The sequence below is a fragment of the Orbicella faveolata genome, unplaced genomic scaffold (assembly GCF_042242905.1).
Source record: "Orbicella faveolata isolate gen_17 unplaced genomic scaffold, um_ofav_v1 contig_46, whole genome shotgun sequence".
Classification (NCBI taxonomy): Eukaryota; Metazoa; Cnidaria; class Anthozoa; order Scleractinia; family Merulinidae; genus Orbicella; species Orbicella faveolata.
In genome coordinates, this window is record NW_028301576.1 from 20,530,375 (window position 1) to 20,550,755 (window position 20,381).

General features: G+C 39.8%; 2 protein-coding genes across 2 annotated transcripts; both read left to right on the forward strand.

Moving 5' to 3' along the window:
- The first annotated feature begins 1,433 nt into the window (after positions 1-1,433).
- Positions 1,434-4,302, forward strand: LOC149098807 (uncharacterized). The gene is made up of 5 exons (XM_089276728.1): positions 1,434-1,638; positions 1,937-2,005; positions 2,324-2,551; positions 3,117-3,236; positions 4,109-4,302. Exons 1-5 carry the CDS (start codon positions 1,434-1,436, stop codon positions 4,300-4,302), a joined length of 816 nt encoding a protein of 271 aa, XP_089132854.1.
- Positions 4,303-6,236: 1,934 nt separating this feature from the next.
- Positions 6,237-20,107, forward strand: LOC110067012 (uncharacterized). The gene is made up of 15 exons (XM_089277624.1): positions 6,237-6,711; positions 7,029-7,238; positions 7,949-8,274; positions 9,047-9,485; positions 9,612-9,997; positions 10,841-11,111; positions 12,456-12,687; positions 13,301-13,491; positions 13,851-14,105; positions 14,686-15,060; positions 15,222-15,360; positions 16,141-16,282; positions 16,674-17,003; positions 18,149-18,410; positions 19,728-20,107. The coding sequence occupies exons 1-15, from the start codon at positions 6,609-6,611 to the stop codon at positions 19,865-19,867; spliced, it is 3,801 nt and encodes a 1,266-aa protein (XP_089133750.1). The 5' UTR covers positions 6,237-6,608; the 3' UTR covers positions 19,868-20,107.
- Positions 20,108-20,381: the final 274 nt, after the last annotated feature.

The window sequence follows — 20,381 nt, forward strand, 5'->3', positions numbered from 1 at the left end:
CGAGGGTGAGTAAACAACAGTAACAATTAGCGCAACATCATCATCATTAATATCTACAGGTCAATGAAACGAGAACAGCCTTAATCGTTTTACTGTGTTACACCTTTAACCAGGTCACTTACGTACTGAGAAGAAAACTGAGAAATCAAAGTATTAAAGAGATTCGAATGCTTCTATCCAGACTCAAATAGCCGTGACATGCAGGTCATGACCTCCTTTATCTTTAAACCATGGGATAAAGGGAGTTGTTATTATATTAAAATGCTTGGTCAAAACGTTTCCATAATTCTAAAATGAGAAACCACTATTCTCTCTGTGTTAATTTCGTTGTCGATCATACACAAATAATCTGAAGAATACAAAAGCAAAAACCGACACAACGTAGGATGATTTTTTGAAGGTGTACTATATTTCGGCTGGCCAAACCAGCCTTCTTCAGGTACAATGGAAAATTTTACATTGGTACGTGTTTTTATGTAGCCGATATTTACGTAATACCGGAAATACGCAAAAGTAATTGATAGTGTAAATTAAAGATAAGCATACGGTAAAATAAAATAACATGATAAAAGAACACAATAAAAGAAAACAAATGGAAACAATTTTTATGTTTCTTCGCGGATGTTCAGACCATTAGGATCAATTGTTCTGCCTTTTTGAATTAAAAAAGCTTCCCTGGCCTTACGGATAGAGTCTCGGTTAGAAACGATTTTTTCTATGGGGATTAATTGTATGTCGTTAGCAGTGTGGTTAGGAGAGGACAGGAAATGTTCGTCGGCTGTAGTAGGTTTAGATTTGTTGTTAGGGTTATCTATGGTACGGCGGTGTTCATTAAATCGGTCTTTTATCGTCGTTTCGTCTCTCCTATGTATTGTAAATTACAGCGGTTACATTGAATCATGTAGATGAGGTTTTTAGTGTCACAGATCAGGTTAGATTTTATGGGGCGCTTTTCCCCGGTAGAAAAGAAGGTATATGTAGTAAATCCATGAGGAATGTAGGGACAAGTAGCACAGTTTTTGCCACAACGGAAAGAGCCAGAAGGGAGTTGGGAATTAGAAGAATTAGAAGAGAGTTTAGTTGTAACTAGTAAGTCACGAAGGTTAGGGGAGCGTCTGAAGGCTACAACAGGCAAATGCTGAAAAACGTTTTTGCAGCGGTTAGAAGAGAGCAACAAATTGTAATGTTTTTTAATGATGTTAGAGATGTGAGGGAGTGATGGATTGAAGGTAGTTATAAATGGTATACGTTTAGGTTTGTTGACGTCTTTGGTTTGTAACGAGAGTTCCGGTTGCTTGCTTAAACATTTTATAGACAAATAATCTCCCTTTTTCATGTACTTACAAATTTATTTCCCTTTTAAATCAGGAAACATCTCCTCCTTCATAGAGTACAATATGACCCATTCTGTCACTATGACAACAATGCCAAACATGACGACGTCATCGCCACTTAGCATGTCATCCGACGTGATGAAAAGCCACAGTCCGTCCAGCGTCAGGATGTCGGATACAGCGAGTGCAACAGTCACACCAATGAGCTGCAACACCTATGTTTGGCCGACACTGAAACCTTCAGTGTCGTCCCCTTTTGTTTGCACTGATGAATCTTGCAGACAGGAGATCGAATGCACGACAAGTAAGTTAGACATTGTCGTCTCAAACAAGAAAAATTCAGAATGGAAGTTCTGCCTCAATAACTGAGGTTAAACATACTCGGTGGTATAAGTATTTGCAACCTGTCACAACCAAAATCCGAAAAAATAACCACAGCTGCAAAGTGAAAATGACCAAAGGCTGGGAGACCTTATCTAGCCCTAATCATGCGTTTCTCTCGCGTAACTGAGAAACAAAATTCTCAAGTGGCAGTGAATGGTCAGCAATGAGTGTAGTTAGAAGAAACTTTGATTAATTTTCAGATTCTTCTTTGTTCCAAGCAACTCCTTATGACGTCACTGCAACACCATTATCAGACGTTCAGGCCTCTGAGGTGACTCAAGCAACAGGTGCATTGTCAATCTTTATTGAAATATCATAATGATTAGTATATAATTATATTGTTACGTTTTGATGTCAATACGCTATAATTTATCTGGGGGAATTAAGTCATCCTTGGATACATGTTTGATAAGGTCAAAAACTTTTCTTCACCACACCTTTGAACTGCTTCGAATTGGCATAAAGGTTAAATATCTTGTTGGTTAATCGACCAAAACTATGTGCTGCCAACCAACCAACCAACCAACCCAACATCCGGCTAGTTAACTAGCGACCCTCTATTTTCCTGACGTATGCATGAAAGTTAATTCTTTGTGTCTTTACAGATTTAAACAGCATGTCAACGACATTTTACGACGTTACTGCTACTACTGCTGTTTTTCGATCAACTGCCTCCACAACTCTAGGAGCCCTAAGCACACAGTCTCCATGCACAGGGTCTCTTGACTGTTACGATGTTGCTTCTACTACTGCCCTAATACCACCGACTGCTTCAACATCTTCAGTAGCTCCAACTGCAGAATCTCGATGCTCAGGATACCTTACTTGTTATGGTAAGTGTGTTTCAAACTTTATAAATAACATGTGTCACTTATTGACTGATTGACTCACTGACTTATTTACTGGCTAATTGAATGAACCTTTTTAACGAAATTCTAAACGTTGTCAGTTGAAGCGACTTCTACCTTTTTAAGACCAGTATCAGAGCAGTATCATTTTTTAATAATGTCCACTATATATGAGTCCAAGATTGCGGTTGTTCGGAAATCGTTAATCATGACTGAATTGCTAAGTCATATTACATAATCAAAGGACTCATTTCTGGACGTACTGTAAGCCTTCCAAGTTTCATTGTACTGACTTCAATTTGCCTGGGAATTCGCCAACTCAGGCAGATCGAGAAAGAAGGGAAAAAAAGCCCATAAACGATTCAGCCCAACCGACTGAATACGGTATGCTCAATCTAGTGAACAGGCTGAAAGGCTGCCATATTGTATTGAATGATGCATGACCACGTAGTAAAATATTATTGTTGAGAAATGTATGTCAATTGATTATAGATGACTACTTGACTAACGTGTGACTATTAATTAATTTATGACTATACAAAACTTTCAGACTCTTCTGTACTTACAACGACTTCAAATATCGTCATTACGTCGATTTTACCGACTGCCTTAGCATCCTTAGAAGTGTCAACTACAGAGCCTTTGTGTTCAGGATCGCCTAGTTGTCATGGTAAGGGTCTTTAGTACATGCAGTGTCTCCTTGCCTGCTTGCTTGCTTGCTTGCTTGCTTGCTTGTTTGGTTCCTTGCTTCCTTCCTTGCTTCCTTGCTTGCTTGCTTGCTTCTTTCCTTGCTTCTTTCCTTGCTTCCTTGCTTCCTTGCTTCCTTGCTTGCTTCCTTGCTTGCTTGCTTGCTTGCTTCCTTCCTTGGTTCCTTGGTTCCTTGCTTCCTTCCTTGCTTCCTTGCTTCCTTGCTTCCTTGCTTCCTTGCTTCCTTGCTTCCTTGCTTCCTTGCTTGCTTGCTTGCTTCCTTGCTTGCTTGCTTGCTTCCTTGCTTGCTTGCTTGCTTCCTTCCTTGCTTCCTTGCTTCCTTGGTTCCTTGCTTCCTTGCTTGCTTCCTTGCTTCCTTGCTTCCTTGCTTGCTTGCTTGCTTGCTCACTTCCTTGGTTCCTTGCTTCCTTCCTTGCTTGCTTGCTTACATCCTTGCTTTCTTCCTTGCTTCCTTCCTTGCTTCCTTACTTCCTTGCTTGCTTGCTTGCTTTCTTCCTTGCTTCCTTCCTTGCTTCCTTGCTTGCTTGCTTCCTTGCTTGCTTGCTTGCTTGCTTGCTTGCTTGCTTGCTTCCTTCCTTGCTTCCTTCCTTGCTTCCTTCCTTCCTTGTACTTCCCATTGGGGTATGGGGGAGACTTTTTTTCTAGTCGAGACTACAAAATCCTGGTGCGACTAGTTAAACGACTGTCTAAATGATTGAAACAAAACAATGGACCAATTCCTTACCTAAGAAACCGGCGACGTTTTGACTGTCTAGTTAGACCGACATTTTCACCTCGTAACGGCTGACCATTGACGAAGAAGTTATAACTATTGACTTATTGATAATTATACAGAATCTTCAGGCGCAACTATGATCACGACTACTTATGACGCCACTTCTTCAATTTTATCGACTGAGCCAGCATCCTCACCTACAACGATTTCGTGCTCAGGATCTCTTGGGTGTCATGGCAAGTATCTTGAAGGAAATACTCGGTTTCTGATTAGGGCACATTGCTTTCATTGCCTATTGCCTTCACATTTTTAAGAAGCCAATTACCGTCAGAATGTTAGGCTTCAATAGTTCTCCCTGAGGATTTGATTAACTGCTTGTCCTAGTGGCTTTATTTTTCAACTAGTTGAATAAAAGATTTATTTACTAACTGCCCATCAATTTACCAACTTAGTTACCAGATGACCAGCAACTAGTACCTACTAACCATCTCATTTACCTAATGTAAAGTGTTTGAGTGGTGGATTTCTTACGGCGATCTTTTTTCTTTTTTTCTTCTCCTCTTTCAGTATCTTCCTTAGGCTCTACGAGTTATCCCGACTCCACTCCATTAAGTTTGCCAACTACCATATCTTCCTTAGCGGTGACATCTACAGTGGTTTCATGTTTAGGATCGCTTGATTGTGAGGGTAAATGTATTTCAAATGTGTATTTCATCTTCTCCTTACTTGATAACTTCCACAATTGATGCTCGCTGACTCCCTGATAGCCAGTCTGACTGACTGATTGGCTGACTGAATGACTGATTGGCCCCTTTACTGACTAAATGAACTTTTAAGCCTGGCGAACTTACTAAGATGGTAAGTAGCTGCCTCTTCAATTAATCAAAAAATGTCGGACACAGTATTCGTCAGTACTTACTATCTAATTTATCGAATGGTGGGTGTTAGAGAGTTGGGTTTCTTACATCGTGCTTTTTTCTTTCAGCATCTTCCTTAGGCTCTACGAGTTCTGCTGAATCCACTCCTTTAATTTTGCCAACTACCACATCTTCCTTAGCAATGACATCTGAAATAGTTTCATGTTTAGGATCACTTGATTGCGAGGGTAGGTTTGTCTCAAATGTGTATTCCATTTTTTCTTTACTTCATAACTTTCATACTTTCTGCCCTCTTACCTACGATCTTACTAACCGATAGCCAGTCTTACTGACTGGCTGACTGACTTGCCATCTGACTGACTAAATAAGTTCTAAGGCCTGACTAACTAACTGAGATGCTGGGCAGCGGCGAAAACTTTGCAGTCGATAGATTATTTTAATTGTTTTTTATACAGCTGCAGTCAGATAATAAGTTACTTGTGTCAGAAATGAAAAAAAAAAAAAAAAAAAAAAAATTAGGGTTCGCTGACTTCGTTTCAGAGATAAAAGCGTGCGGAAAACTACCCTGATTTTGAAAAATTGGCGCACGTAATTCAGCAAGGTCTACAGGGGTTTATAGTTAAAAATATCGAAGGTGAATCAATGGAGGCAAACGATCTTAGTCGTATTTTGTAAAGGTGTAGATTCTAAATGTTGCCAATGTTTTCACAAAACGTAACCCTTCAAGAGGCACTTAAAACCGCCGCACAGATAAACGAATAGCTGAAAAGAACGGAGTTCGATGGTGCATTTTGCAAAAGATTCAAACTTATAATCGATAGATTTTCTTCATTTTTTCGCTAAACGTAGAAAATCGGTAGAGAAAATGATTCATCAAACGAAAAATACGGGTCACCAAACGTCCAAGATCGGAAGAGAAAATGATCTACTAAAAGAAAAATTGAAATCCAGGCAAAGCTATAGCAATGGTCATCTGCCCTATTATTGTTCATTTTATTAGTTAGCGCGCGCTCGATGGATGATGATACGTGTGAATTTGCGTGCGCAGTAAGGATGGGTAGAAAAAACGTAATATCAGGTACACTTGTTGCTAGAACTTGCAAACTATCAAATTTATCTAAAGCAGGGTGTTAGAGAGTTCAGTAACTTAAAGTTTCTATACGGCCAACAGGGTTTTTGTGGTTTTGGTAACTCTATAACATCTAAAAATGTATTCAAACCAAAAAAAAAAAAAATAATTCCGCTGCTTTTTTTGCCATGAAATCAAACTTTACATTTCTCGCTTCGACCACGCCCAATGAAGTTGACCGCGTAATGACAGCTTAGTGACGAATGACATCACTTCAGGAACATTTCAAAGCTTCATGTTTTTATTTTGCTTGATTGACGACCGCATTGTCTTACCAACTTCGGTTTGTTTGCTTTTGTCGACGAAAACGCCTAACCACTACTGAAACAACAGTGACCTGAACTAGGAGGATTTGGCAATTCCTGACTTGACGTCACGACCCATTCAGAAACCCAGACTCTGTTTTTGCACTGACTCACGGTCAACTTCATTGGGCGTGGCTGAAGCGGGAACTTTAAAGTTAGATCTTTGGGCGTTAAAATGTCGGAATCCAATTTTTTTTTAGAATACCTTTTTACACATTACAGAGATACCAAAACCACAAAAACCCTGTTGGCCGTATAGACACTTTAAAACGTTCATTCTTTAATTTCAGCGTCTTCTTTAGGCTCCATGAGTTCTACTGACTCCACTCTATTATCTTTGGCAACTACCTCATCTTCCTTAGCAATGATATCTACACTGATTTCATGTTTAGGATCGCTTGACTGTGATGGTAGGTTTGCCTCGAATGTGACTGTCGTCTTTTCAATATTTGATAACTTTCATATTATCTGCACGCTTGCCTATGTTCTGACTACCTGATTATCAGTCTGACTGACTTATTGGCTGACTGAGAGGTCTCATGATTGAATAAACAAACTGCAATGCCTGGCTAACTGAGATGCTGGGTAGCTGCCCTCGTCGATCGCTAAATATCAGGCGCGTTATTCACATTTCGTCGTCTGACTTCCACTCTGGTTCCATACTTAGTGTCCTTGGTTGCCAAGATAGCAGTATTTCTAAATTCAAAATCGCTTTTTTTTCAATTAGGTGTCTGCAACAGCGGTAAGGAATACGACGCATGCGGAGTATGTGGCGGGGACGGATCAACGTGCCCAGGAATTACGATGACGATACCACAAACCATTGCAAGCAGTCAACCGACTGTCTGGGTGATTGGAACTAGACTGGACGATGGATGGGATACCTTATGTGGGTTATATGACCCAGAGAGTGGAGCCCTGGTGGTCAATACCACAGGTATATATAGCTTTCAGGGAGACGTCTTTCATTAACGGAGGTTTGCATACACAGGCTTACTAAATACAGATCAATTTTCCACGAGCACGCGTTGAATATGAGCCAAATATTCGTTCTAGTAAAAACTCCCCCAAAATATAGAAGACTATAATAAAATAAAAATAAAAACACCCAAAAAATTATACTTACCATATTTGAATTGTAGAGCATTGTATAATTGCTCATATGCAATGACGGCTTAGCCAATGAAAATTCTTAAATTGCATCATCCAATGATCCCGTTTTTAATTAATTAATATAATCAAATACACTTTTCCTAATCAACGGTTGAATTTCTTATTGGCATTCAGTCAGCTGTTTGTTTGCGCAATGTGTTCGCTTGTTGACTTGGACTAGGTTTGCCATCTATGTAACAATGTTTCATTGGCCCTAAAGTCGCATGAGAATTTTATTTGATGGAATAAAGGTGACCTAAAACTTAAATCAAACGCGCTTTGTTTGCATGTTGGGTTGAGTCATGATCATGATGTAACATAATTATGATTGTGTGTTTTGATGCGATAGTGGGCTCTATAGCTCAAGTTAATTAAATGTACAGGGTAGAAATATTTAAGTTATGTGAATAACTTATGGCATTTGAGACCAACTTCCACGGAATCCTGTTGAAACGAAAGTTATTTTTTCTTTCTTGCTTTTGATCCCATTTTTAGCAGCTGCAAGGAATCTGACGCATGCTCGGTGTGAGTTTCAACCTTGGGACGAAAACATTGCAGGCGTTTACAACCTGTCCCTAACAATTGTTCACAACGGTAAACCAGATTTGAAAATCAACAATTCACTTCCGGTTTTTTATTACATGAGACCGGACCTCTCTCTGACAAATGTTATACCCAGTGAAGTTCTCATGGAAGACCTCCCACAATATGTGACTTTAGTCGGCAGTGGCTTCTTTGACTGGAAGGAGACAGTGTGTTATTTTGGCTCACAGGAAAGCAGCGTTGTAAATTTCATTAACGATACTCATCTCGAGTGCAAGGTAAAGTGATGGTTTTGCCTTAGCAGATGAACAGTTGAAACGGATGAGGTTTAAGACGGAAGCGTGAGAACTGGAACCTGAGAAGGACTCAATTGAAGGTCTTTGAATTGTTAAGCTCGAGCCATTCAAATGTTTACATTATCCTTTGGGAACACAATTAAAACAATAATTTCGTGTGTATTAATAAAAAAATAATAACACGCAGAGAAACATGACTTTATTGCTGTGTTTAAATAACGTATTTGTAAACCAATAAACCAATAAACATATTTATTAGCGCTACGTTCGCGATGCATTTCTGAGGAACCTTTCCCCCTCAATTTAGCGCCATTTTAAGCAAAGCATTCTGCTATGTCAGGCTTTATGTGTGTAAGGACTTGGGCATAACATGACTATTTCAAATGGTATTATTTTAAAACAATACTTCAAGTATCTGAAGTTCGGCAATAATAGATTGTAAAAGGAGAAGATATGATCGTTGCTCTTGGGTTTCGTTCCAACACATTCTATGCAGACATGATTGATCATCGCAGTTATGCACACAACTTAAGCAGTTGTGAAATTTGAACCTGGAAAAAAAAAATCAGGCCTGAACGGGATTCGAACCCATGACCTCTGCGATACCGGTATCGCAGAGGTCATAGGTTCGAATCCCGTTCAGGCCCGAATTTTTTTCAGGCTTAAATTTCACAACTACTTAAGTTGTGCGCATAACTGCGATGATCAATCATGTCCTCATATTCTAACAATCTTCTGTTTCATAATGTTGTAGGTGACCGCGGTTGAAGTTTCGACCCATTTCTCCGTGTCCCTCTCAATGGATAGTGGACTGGTACTGGTTGGCAATGCCGACCTTACAGTCTATGCTCGGGCCCCCGACGTTATCAAAGTAAAGTTCAGTGATACAGCCGTGAAAATCTTGATTCGCTTTGATAAGGAGGCGGAGATTGTAAATGCGGATCACACATGCCATGAGCTATTTGCCAGTGAAACAGTTGCTATGTTAGGGAGTTACCCTGACTGTATCTTGAGCCATTCTCAAGAATTGCGAATAATCCCGGGTGTTGGGGCTAACATTACGGTTGGTGACAACTTGGTGTTTAACGATAACGTGCTCAAGGCCCGCGATGAACAGTACAGCAGGTTCCTCAGTGGCTCATTTTCAGTCGACTCACCAGATAGTCCCTTGAGACCAACGCCTGTAATCACAGGTTAGCAGCATAGAAGTTAAAGGCGAAAGAATTAACGCTTTAGAACAAGCTGAATGGTACCATTCGGATAAAATCTTGCTTTTGCGTCTGCCGCAAAATACTAACTACTGAGATTTGTCTTTGCAGGTCCTCACGCTCTTGCTTCATGTGGAAATCTTACTCTTTCTGGCTCCCAGTCTGTTGGAGGTGGCGGTCGCCCATTTACTTATGAATGGAAATTGACATCACCTAACAGTGGGCAAGATTTCACAGACATTACAAACGTCCTCAACGAGCTTAGATCAGATGCCGATCGTGTTAAGTTGCCCGGGACAATGTTTGAGACCGACAAAGCCTACGAGTTTAAGCTTAAGGTGGCCAACTTTCTGTATCCATCAAGCTTTGAAGAAGTTACCCATGTGATTAGAAAAGCTACTGAGCCAGTCCCTGCCTTGACGCTCAGTTCAGGTATTGAACTTACTGAGGGAGAAGTCTTTGTCTCGGAGGACCTGTCAATCAAAGCAAGTGCAATTGTAAGTACAACAGCACTAGCTTAATTATGGTGGCCATAAATTCAGGTCCGCTAGCACTCGATGTCTTTTCATGTTTTATATCCCACATTCCCCCCTATGATCCTTCTTTCCTGTTCATCGTCCTTCTCTTTCGCATCTTCTTTTTTACCTTGTCCTTCCACTTTTCTCGTCCTTTTTGTCTCCCCCTCCTCCTCCGTTCGTATGGTTGTATGTATGATTTTACACCTTGTTTTCATGAGCTCATTTCTGTGTTTACTCGATACTTCAAATGGCAAAACTTTGGAATTTGTTGGATACGAGCTAGACCTGCTCTTCCCTCTTTACCACTCTCCTGCGCCTTTAAAAATTACCTCTCAATCAAAGCAGCGGCGATTGTAAGTGAGACACTCCTGCCTTGTGGTCCATTAGTTTCGTATTTTCTTAGGTCAACTGATGATAGATTAGATACAATACGAATTCTAAGGCGAATATAGGTTCACTTCATCTTTGCAGAGACCTTTACGCTACCTTCAAGGTGCTAAATTTGGACAACAGCGATGGAGTCTAGAAAGCAAGTTTCTCTGTCGTTCCATCGAATTCCAAAAGCGGTGCTTTGAAGTGATTTTCTTTAACCCTTACAACTTTTTTCAAAGGACTAATTAAAGCCCAGCTTTTGACAGCTCTTATAAAATAGAATTAATTGTCTTTCCTGTTAAAAATGTATTGGAAATTTAACCGAGTGTCTAAGCCGTCATCGTGATGGTCATGAAAAAGATAAATCTTCCAATACAAATAGTAAATAGCTGTCAAAGGAGAAGTAGCATGGTTATATTTTTTGAAAACTGCCTTTCTTTTTCTTCATAGGTTGCTCCTTGTGTAAACGATACTCGAGTGGACTTTTCGTGGGCTGTTACATGCCCTGATGCAAGCGCCCTACTAAACGTGGAGTCCAGTGCCTCGTTTCAGGCCACTAAACACCAGGCCACCCTCAGAGTAGATCGAGGGGTACTAACTGCTGACCTCAACTTCACGTTTAACGTGACAGCAAGTATGAACTACGATCCTACTGTCCAGAGCTCCGCCGGCCAAATCGTCAGAGCTATGCCCAGTCCACTTCAACCGGCAATAGTTGGAGGTTAGAGAAAATATGTAGCTTCGGTGGTTTTTTATAACAAAATTCCTCAAGAAACCACGTGTTCGATTCTGTAGGTTTCAACTAATATGCTTTGCGTGATCACAATTGAAGTACAAATCCTACTCATGTCGGCTGTTTTGCTTTTTTTTGTCGTCATAAGTCTGTGTAACGTAATGATGACGTAAAAACGAAATGTTATGTGAAACGCTACATCTATACCTGAATAGTAATGCCATAAGTATTTTTACAGTAACTGTCTAATTTCTCGCCGCAGATTGGCTAATTTTTATCGTCAATGAGAATACAGACGGATAAAATTTTAATTCATGGAAGCTGTCAAGTTCAACTTTCAACTGTCAAACTGCCAACTTTTTAACCAATGAGATTTTATAGACTTTCTTAAGCAGCAAATCAAAAAGCGAAATGCTAGTGACAATGTTCGCGTTATTTTGAATAAAATTCACTTGTCCTTGATTACGACAAGTTTACGGCGTCTTTCCCCCTCATTTATTCCCAACATTTGACCATTTTGGGGTCTTGTTATTATGTATATATATATATATATATATATATATATATATATATATATATATATATATAAACAAATTGACGTCAGTTTTTTTGTGCTTCTGGTTCCACAGCCACTTTGACAATGTTATGACGCAATTTATCATCACTAAGAGGACAGACGCATAAAACACTGACGACAATTGTTAATGTTACCATATGACTGAACCTGTCTGAGATGAAAAGGACAATTCTGATTGGTTCCCTTAGCGGTCCGAATTTTGCAATACACACCACTGGGATGGACCGCTCACGAATTAATTTCGCCGCATTGCTCTTTGCATTCATTGCGCAAACTGCACAGTTTTGGTTAAGTACCGAAAATGGATTATAGGGACGCATCAATTTATCAGCAGATTATAAAGTACTTTATTGCTTGTTCGGTCCGTATTGGGAAATATTGGATCTTGTTTTTCTTTTTTTTTTTGCAAGTTTATGGATCTCGCCTGCGGCTCGGTCCACAAACCTGCAAAGAAATAAGAGTTCGACATATATTTCTCCAATACGAACCTCACGCTAGTTCGATAACATACGGAGGAGGTGGGGGAAGCCTTGAATTCGAAAGAGAATGTCTTGTACGTCACTTAAGCTTACAAAGGTGTTCATTAGGGAAATCAGATTTGCGATAAAGTAAGTTAATTTCCTATATTTCATTCATTTTATCAGTAGGTGATTAGACAATTAATTAGATACACGACCACAAGCATGTAGTGCTTAAACGATAATCGTGTTTTAAATAAAGGATTTTACTTTACTTTTTACCTTATTTAATTTAAGGTGATCGACAAATTGGCCGTGACAGTGGAGCAATAGGATTGGACGCTAACACTCAAACAGTGGATCCTGATCGTACCAGCGAGGCTTTAACTTGTAGCTGGAGTTGTGAAGTTCAACGCGGTGGATCATGTGACTCGGCTGTGAACGGACAGTTAATATTTGCTTTAATCTCGGGATGTCAAACGGAAGTGCAGAGCAACCACTTCTTTGTAGGAAGAACTTACATAATAAGGTTTGATTGAAAAAAAAAATGGAACAGAATGAGACTGCTGGCGATCTGTTTATCTCTAAATCAGTCAGGGATTATGAGGAGATACGTTTCAGACTACACAGGACTGGGACGATCCCTCTTCATCCATGCGGCCCTTTTGTGTTCGTGTTCACGGATAAACTCTCATCTGACCCTAAAATAAGACCGGCTGCCAGCAGTGTAGAACAAAATCTTTGCAATTGACAGCAATGTTCTCGATCATCGGATATGGATTAACGCGACTCTGGAATTGGAAGTTGACCTAAAACACAAGCATGTTAAAAGATCATAGCGTTTAAGAGTACTATTTGCTTGACATCATAAGTAGAATTTCCATGTTTCTATATTGTCTTTGTGAGGCACTGCTGTTATATGCCTGCTTCATGTTCGGGTTCCTGAGTTGACTTGGAGAGGTTGTTCAGTTTTTTTGATGTAATAAGGGTAAAAATGCCGGAATCTAGAACATTTGATCAGTTGGCTCCACGATAACTACATCACGTTTACATTCTTTTCTTTTCTATCATATTGTCAGTACTTACCTCAAAACATCCCACGTAGTTTGTTGAAAATTCCGATTTATTGTTTTGTTTGCCAGTGTGGATGTTAGCAAAGGCTCAAGATCAGCCTCGACCTCCATAACACTGACCGTGGTAGAAGGTAACCCGCCCACCGTGTGGGTAGGTCAAGATATGAAGGTCAAAGCAAGCGACAGCGTTACTTTGGAGGGATTTTACCAAGCAAGTGAAGTACCTACTAACGTGGAATGGAGTTCTTCACAAGAACAAGGTGTGTTCAGCATCTTTGCATATGGAAGAGGCAGCGTGGCCTAGTGGTTAGGGCGCTGGATTTCTAATCTGGAGGTCCCAGGGTTCAAATCCTCCACCCTGCTGCCGGACGGATTTGTCAGTGTTCGTTTGTTCTAAGTTTTAACTCCTCCATGCCTCGTAAATAGCCGACTGATCAACCCACTACATGGGATTTTTAAAAGATTTCTGTTAAGTTTTCAACATTTGTTTGCTAATTTCAATATCTCAAATTAGTATAGTAGTACTTAATAATTAGATACATAAAAAAGTGATGTATTTACTACTTTTGAGATACAATGTTAGTCAATTCAGGGATAACACTACATGATATTTTTTTAGGTTTTGCAGTTGTGGATCTAAGTGGTTTCACCCCGTTTACAATATTCAACCCCGGAGAGACTTCATTTGTTCTGTTGACTCTACCCGAGGGGCTTCTGATACCAGGCTTCAAGTATCGATTTAAATTGACTGTGTATAACGGAGGTGAGGAGGGTGCGGCTTCCATGGATGTGGAAGTAAGAATTGGGCCTACTTCTGGTTTGTTCGCTGTTGAGCCGACTTCCGTTAAAGCTCTGGATACTGTCATTATGTCAGGTAAGCGGGAGAAAAAAAAAAAAAAAAAAAAAAAAAACGATGACGGGCTGTTGATGACCCCGGTAATCTTAGATAAAAATAAGATTGTAGAGAAATAACTTCAACGTCCTGCTTTCAACAGAGAGGGGCGAGGACCTTCATTCCGTGTTAAGGCCGTTTACGGTAACGAGGTCACCTGGCAACTGAGCTTAGCAAATTATTCACTCCCGGAAGTGACGGCTGTGTGAGCTGGTACGGTCGAAAGCTTCGAACTTGCTCAAACCTTTGAGTTGTGTGTAGAATGTTTTTAAAACAGCTGAATAAATTGTTACATAGAATTTAACTGCGGACGATAAACATTGCTTTTTTTGCTTTGGAAAGAGGGGTGGGGGTGGGGATGGTGGTAAGGAAATACTCTTACGTTGCTTCGTGCTAGAAGAACTTGAGACAAACACCGGCCTGATAGGCCAGTTGCACCGCTCTTATATGTGAATCGACATCAACCAATTCAAATGCCATTGACTTTAATAAAATCTTGGTTTACTCTGCACATAGGTTTAATGCAATAGGCTAAACTGGGTTATTTTCTTCGCCTGTACAGCTCCACAGTGGACGAGTGAAGCAGACGCCATACCTCTTCAATATGCATTTGGTGTACTTGTCGACAGAGATGTTTGTGAGACATTTGGAGTTCCATCGAGCGATCCAGATCGGGAACAAATAATCCCCCAGGGATCGGGTCCAGAGTACATCCTCCCCTTATGCGTTGTTGTGTCAGATAAGTTTGATTCGTTTGCCATAGCAACAGTCAATATCACTTCCAGTCCCCCGGATGTGAGCGATCTAATCCCAGTTGCTCTGGAAAATTTACTTGATGATGCTGTGGAGGCTCCGTTGCAAAGCGGCGACGTGGATTCTGCCTTAGCCGCCTTAATCAGTATTATAGATACCGTGCAAGACTCTAGTAACACTTCAGGTGAGTCATATTGTAGGATTGAGTCGTAGTTCACACAGAGCCAGTCACAAAAGATACAAATAATATGCCATGCTGTCTAGCAAACACCCATCTCGCGCTTTACTGAACTATACGCATGCGTGAACGTGATGCTTAATGTTTTGAAACCATAATATTTTCAGATGAGTTGAAGAGCAACATCTCTCAAAAGACTGAACAAATTATTTCGGAAATCCTCGGCTCTGCTTTTATCGACCAAGACATCGCTTTCCCGCTTTTGACTGCTCTTGTGAAGACCGACGCAAAAGCTACAGCTAACAGGTAAGATAACCTTGACTTCTTCCTGCTGAATCCCTCGCGGTAACGTTTCAACTATCTTTCATTGCATTCTCGCAGTCGGCGTAGTCATCAGTTATTTTAGACAGAAATTAAACTTGAATTTCGCATACTTTGGTATAGATTTGGTTCAAGTGTCAATTATTGGCATTAACAAGCCAAAGGAGGAAATTACTCCAAAAGAGCAGCCTTATAGGTAGTCTTCTTAGAAAAGATCAAATTAGTTTATCACAGAGAGAAAAAAATTGCCTTAAGAAATGACAGGCTCCATAAGCACTACAAAAATGGAAGAAAAATAATGCCTCTTCTTAACTAAGCGTTAATTTAAATTTTTTTCATCATGTGGTCTTGAGCTTTATTCATTTATTTATTTTGTCTATTTGTTTTTAGTGTATATATTTATTTATTTATTTGTTTAGTGTTTTTTAGTGTAAGTGCGTCTGGTAAATATGCTTTTAAAATTAACTGTAATTGTCAATGTATAAAAATAAAGAAAGAAAAAAAATTGTTAAATTAAAAAAAAAAAGCCTTATAGGTAGAGTTTACATTGTTTCACAGGATAACCTTTGGTAGGCTTTCTGAATTGCGCATAACTGCTTTTTTAACAACTAAAGTGTAAATGTTTCAAGCGAATACTCTTTTGTGTAGATGAATTATGCATGGCTTGATACGCAATAAAAAAGGTAGTTGATCTAATGCCTATAGCTTACCACTATGTCTTGTGTTGTATCCGCCCACGAGAACGTGTGTGTTGTTCCATTTCAGCTCTAACACGGCCGAAGTAGCATTAACAATTCTTCAAGGACTGGATGACAAACCGCTGACCGATGAACGGGCAGACGACTTTATTAAATGGATGGCTGACCTTGCCAAAACCTCTATCGAAAATGACGACCGTATGAAAGAGGTGAGCGTTTACTTAATTAAGATGAAAAACAGAACTCTATGGGTACGTACAGATTGTTTTTCAAATGAATTATGGAGTACTCGCGCATACCAGATTGGGGCAAAACTAGACTTGCCGCTCCATATAACAGAACCACTTGTTCGTATGATTTTATTTTTGTATTATACTAGGATTGTAGATAAAGCGTCGAGCTGGCTGATGTCGAATTTGGGTTATGTATCAGAACTAAAATCTGGGGATGATGTTATTTCCGCAAAACTGAGCTGGGAAGTGACCTCGTGGTTCTTGCTGTAGAAAACCAAAATAGATAAAATACCCGCAACCCTATGAGTTAATTGTGTATTAGAAAGAGGATAAATACTCCATTTTAAACACTTTTAAATTTCCGTAGACTGTGAAGGAGGTTTTCAGCGAACTTGCAGACAACATGGGGGCAGACTTGAAATGCGGAGATCCCCCTAGGGAAGTGTCCGATGCCCGGCTGGGATCGGTGAAGGTACAGGTGTCCACTTTGGAAGACGAGATCGTTTCAAGCAGCTTGTCCGGATCTCCCAAATTTGACCCGGGCCCGGCACTATCGGGGCAGTACAATGCTCCGAGGCAATGTGGAGGCGGAAAAATCTGCTGTGGAGTATTTCTAAAGCTCATTCAGTTCAAGGAGGAAGTGATTGTTGCGGATCAAGGCAAACAAAGTAGTGACATCCAAGTGGTTAGTTCCCAGGTAAGGTTTAGCAAGAAACCGACGAGAAGTCCTCGGTTGATGATGTGTCTAGCTTTTCTAGATTTCTGGACCGGGGCTTAATAGGACGCGATGGATCAATCAATGAACGTTTTCTGTAAAAGACAAAACTTAACGCGCTTAATAAGTAAGTAAGTAAGTAAGTAAGTAACTTTATTTCAACTGGGGTTGATGAGGCTGATTAAGCCCTTGGCAATATAGTCATGCTAATATGCCGAGAAAAATATATAAGATATATATATATATATATATATATATATATATATATATATATATATATATATATATATAAAAACAGACAAACAAACAAACGAAAAACATACATGATCAATTAATGACTAACATTCTAACTAAATCAATAAATAAACAATAAGCAGTCCTAAATCTTTAAATTATTACAAACAATGAATTATAGAAAACTGTACATCACAAATTTAACTCTCTTACAGCATCCATAAATTCCTTAAGGATTGTTATTGAACGTAAGTCATCCGGAAAAGAATTCCACACTTTGGCACCAATACATGTTAAAGTTGTAGATTTTAAGCCAAAGTTTGTAGTTTTCTTACGTGGGACTACGAGCTTGTTGGTGCCTCTCAAGCACTTCACATTATCACGTAATGCGATGTTTTGCATTCACTGAGGAATTCAACCCATTCCTAACCTTGAATAGCGGTCAAAATATTTAAGTCAGAGGAAAATGAATTGCTCCAAGTTCTGCCAGAAATTATCTGACATCGCTTAACAATACAGCTGAATCTATTTTGGAGATCGACCAGGGCAAAGCTGAAATTTGAAAGACGGTGTTTACGGCAGCAAACTGCGCTTCATCTAGAAAATTCCATTGTATTAATGTTAGTACCATTAGGATTTTAGGGAATCTTCTGTTGGCCATTTGTTAACTCCATTTACAAATAAAACGTCATTATAATTCTCGTTAATCATGTAAAAAGTATCAGGTAGTTCTATTCTTCACTCAAAAAGTGAGAAGAAAGGGTTAGAAATAGTTAGAAATAGAGCAGATAGTGAAATAAACTTTGGTAATAAGAACAAAATATGTAGTTCCATATAACAAAAAAGAGAACGAGTAAAGTTATTTACACGTACTTCATTTACGCGTCTTTTAGGTGCTTGGTATTGAGCTGTGCGATCCGATAACTAAGGAAGCGATTGAGGTCCAGAGCCTTCCTCAGCCATTAAAGTTATCCTTTATTATAACCTTGGTACCAGAAGGTAAAAAGCTTGGGTGTGTTTACTTCGAAGAGGAGGAAAGAATCTGGTTTACAACTGGTTTAAATGCAGTAACACCTCCTGGCGACACGCTGGTTTGTGAGTCAACGCACGCGACTTTCTTTGCGCCATCACACGAGTCCTTCTCTGTTGTTGAAGGTGGGTCAGCTTTACTTATTCGGTTATACGTATCAGCATGGCGGGACGGTAAGCGTATTATATTCACCTGCTCCCCTTTCTTTTGAGCGGAAATAAGTAAACAAATAAAGTAAGACCCACTCTCCTTTCCCCATCTACGTTCAGCTGGTCGACATGGTCAAATTTGTCAAAATTAGGAGAACAACAAAAGAAGGAGGAGGGGGAGGGGGTGGGGCAATCCAAAGAACGTTGATCGATTGTTTTGGCGGAGAGGTCGCAATGCAAGTGATGATGAACTGACCTGAATTCCCGCCTGCCCTAATTTAAGGGTGTTTTGAATTGCACTTTCACCAGTGTGCAGACATTTTGGATCAGTTGAGAGTAGTGACAGGTCAATCAGATGTCACGAATCGTTACCTTTCATCTATCCTAGGGGAGAATTCGTGGCCCGTTGTCTGTGTTTATGTGTAGATTTGAAGTATGTATGGGGAATGCGAAACAAAGCATAGAAAACGCTTTGGATTCACTATTAAGTGTTCGTGTAGTGCTGCCGGAATGGCTGGCAAAAAGCGTCAATTGTGGAATATGTGCGAAAACAATTGCAAATGTTCTCAGTGAGTCGACGCCGCACGGAAATCCTATTTTGAAACAAATCGCATTTGTCTGAAACCAGAAAATGCCGGAATCTCTAATAAATTAGAATGAATTTTTTGGCTTCATCGAAATAAGTTTTGCTTCATTTCAGTAATGTTCTAGCTGAGACTCTTTTACATTGTTCAGCGATATCGATTTAAAGCTAAGTGATTATTCCAAATTGATGAATTGACAGACTGGACATTGTACTATGAGCAGTAGCTAGTCTTTGATCTTCCACTGTGTTACACTGTTACACCGTGTTACAAATGGGTCAATAATTAACTGATATTGCACAACATACTAGAGCCTGTAGCTGTTTTGAACGGAGACCCTGTATTAAGCGGACACTAGTGAGGGTCCCAAGGCTGTCCGCTTAATACAGGTTTCACTGTAATATACTTCATAGACCTTTGCATAAATGGCGCCTAAACTTGAAAAACAACGCTTATACATCCTAAGCCTCACATTCATGTCAAATTTAGACGCCAGTTATGCAAAGGACATGAACTACAATTTACATAAAGGAGCTTAAACTTTCCCAATTCCCAACCCATGCTTTTTTTTATTAGCCTGCATCTTACTCCCATTCCTACTTTGTTTGGTACTTCTCAGTCCCAGTGACTCAAATCTCATTTGCGCAGTGAAGAATAGGTTGTTTACCCAAGGACCCTCATTTACCACCGTCATTCAACTCTCTTGTAGGAAAGACTCCAAATGACTACACGCCAGCGATTTTGGGTATCGTGATGGGATGCCTCGCAGGCATTATCGCTGTCCTTGTAATCGTTGGCATCTTGTGGTGGAAGCATCAAAAGACATTGAGTGCCGAGCTTCCCCTGTAATATTAAATGGCCCAGAAATAAACGTCGAACTGCCTCAATATACATTGTACATTAAATTGATCCTTGTATGCTGCCTGTGCTTTGTCTAGCTTCGCCCGTAAAATATTGGCTCCTAAATGCTTTGAATCAAAAGCAGTCATTTTTTGACGTTAGAAATTTCGAGGAATTGAGAAACTAGAGATAGATGTAAAGTTGTTGCTGTAGACAAAAAGGAGTTGTTAAGACTCATTCGTCTAAAAATTAAGTGCAGAAGCAAAGCTTGTTTGTTTGTAGAATGGCAAATGATCTCAGCGAAGATTGATTTCCAAATTCGATCACTCAGTCAGTACCTGCGCTGCAGTCGGACGTGCCACAAAATCCCCGGACTATTCTGTCTGCGACGCAGGCTGTACTGGCCGTAACGTCATGATACCCATTTTAAGGTATCAGCCAACCCAAAATTGACCGTTATGCATAATTTTGGATTTTTATATGATTCGATAAATCTTAGGAATAGTTTTCGTTTAAAAAAAAA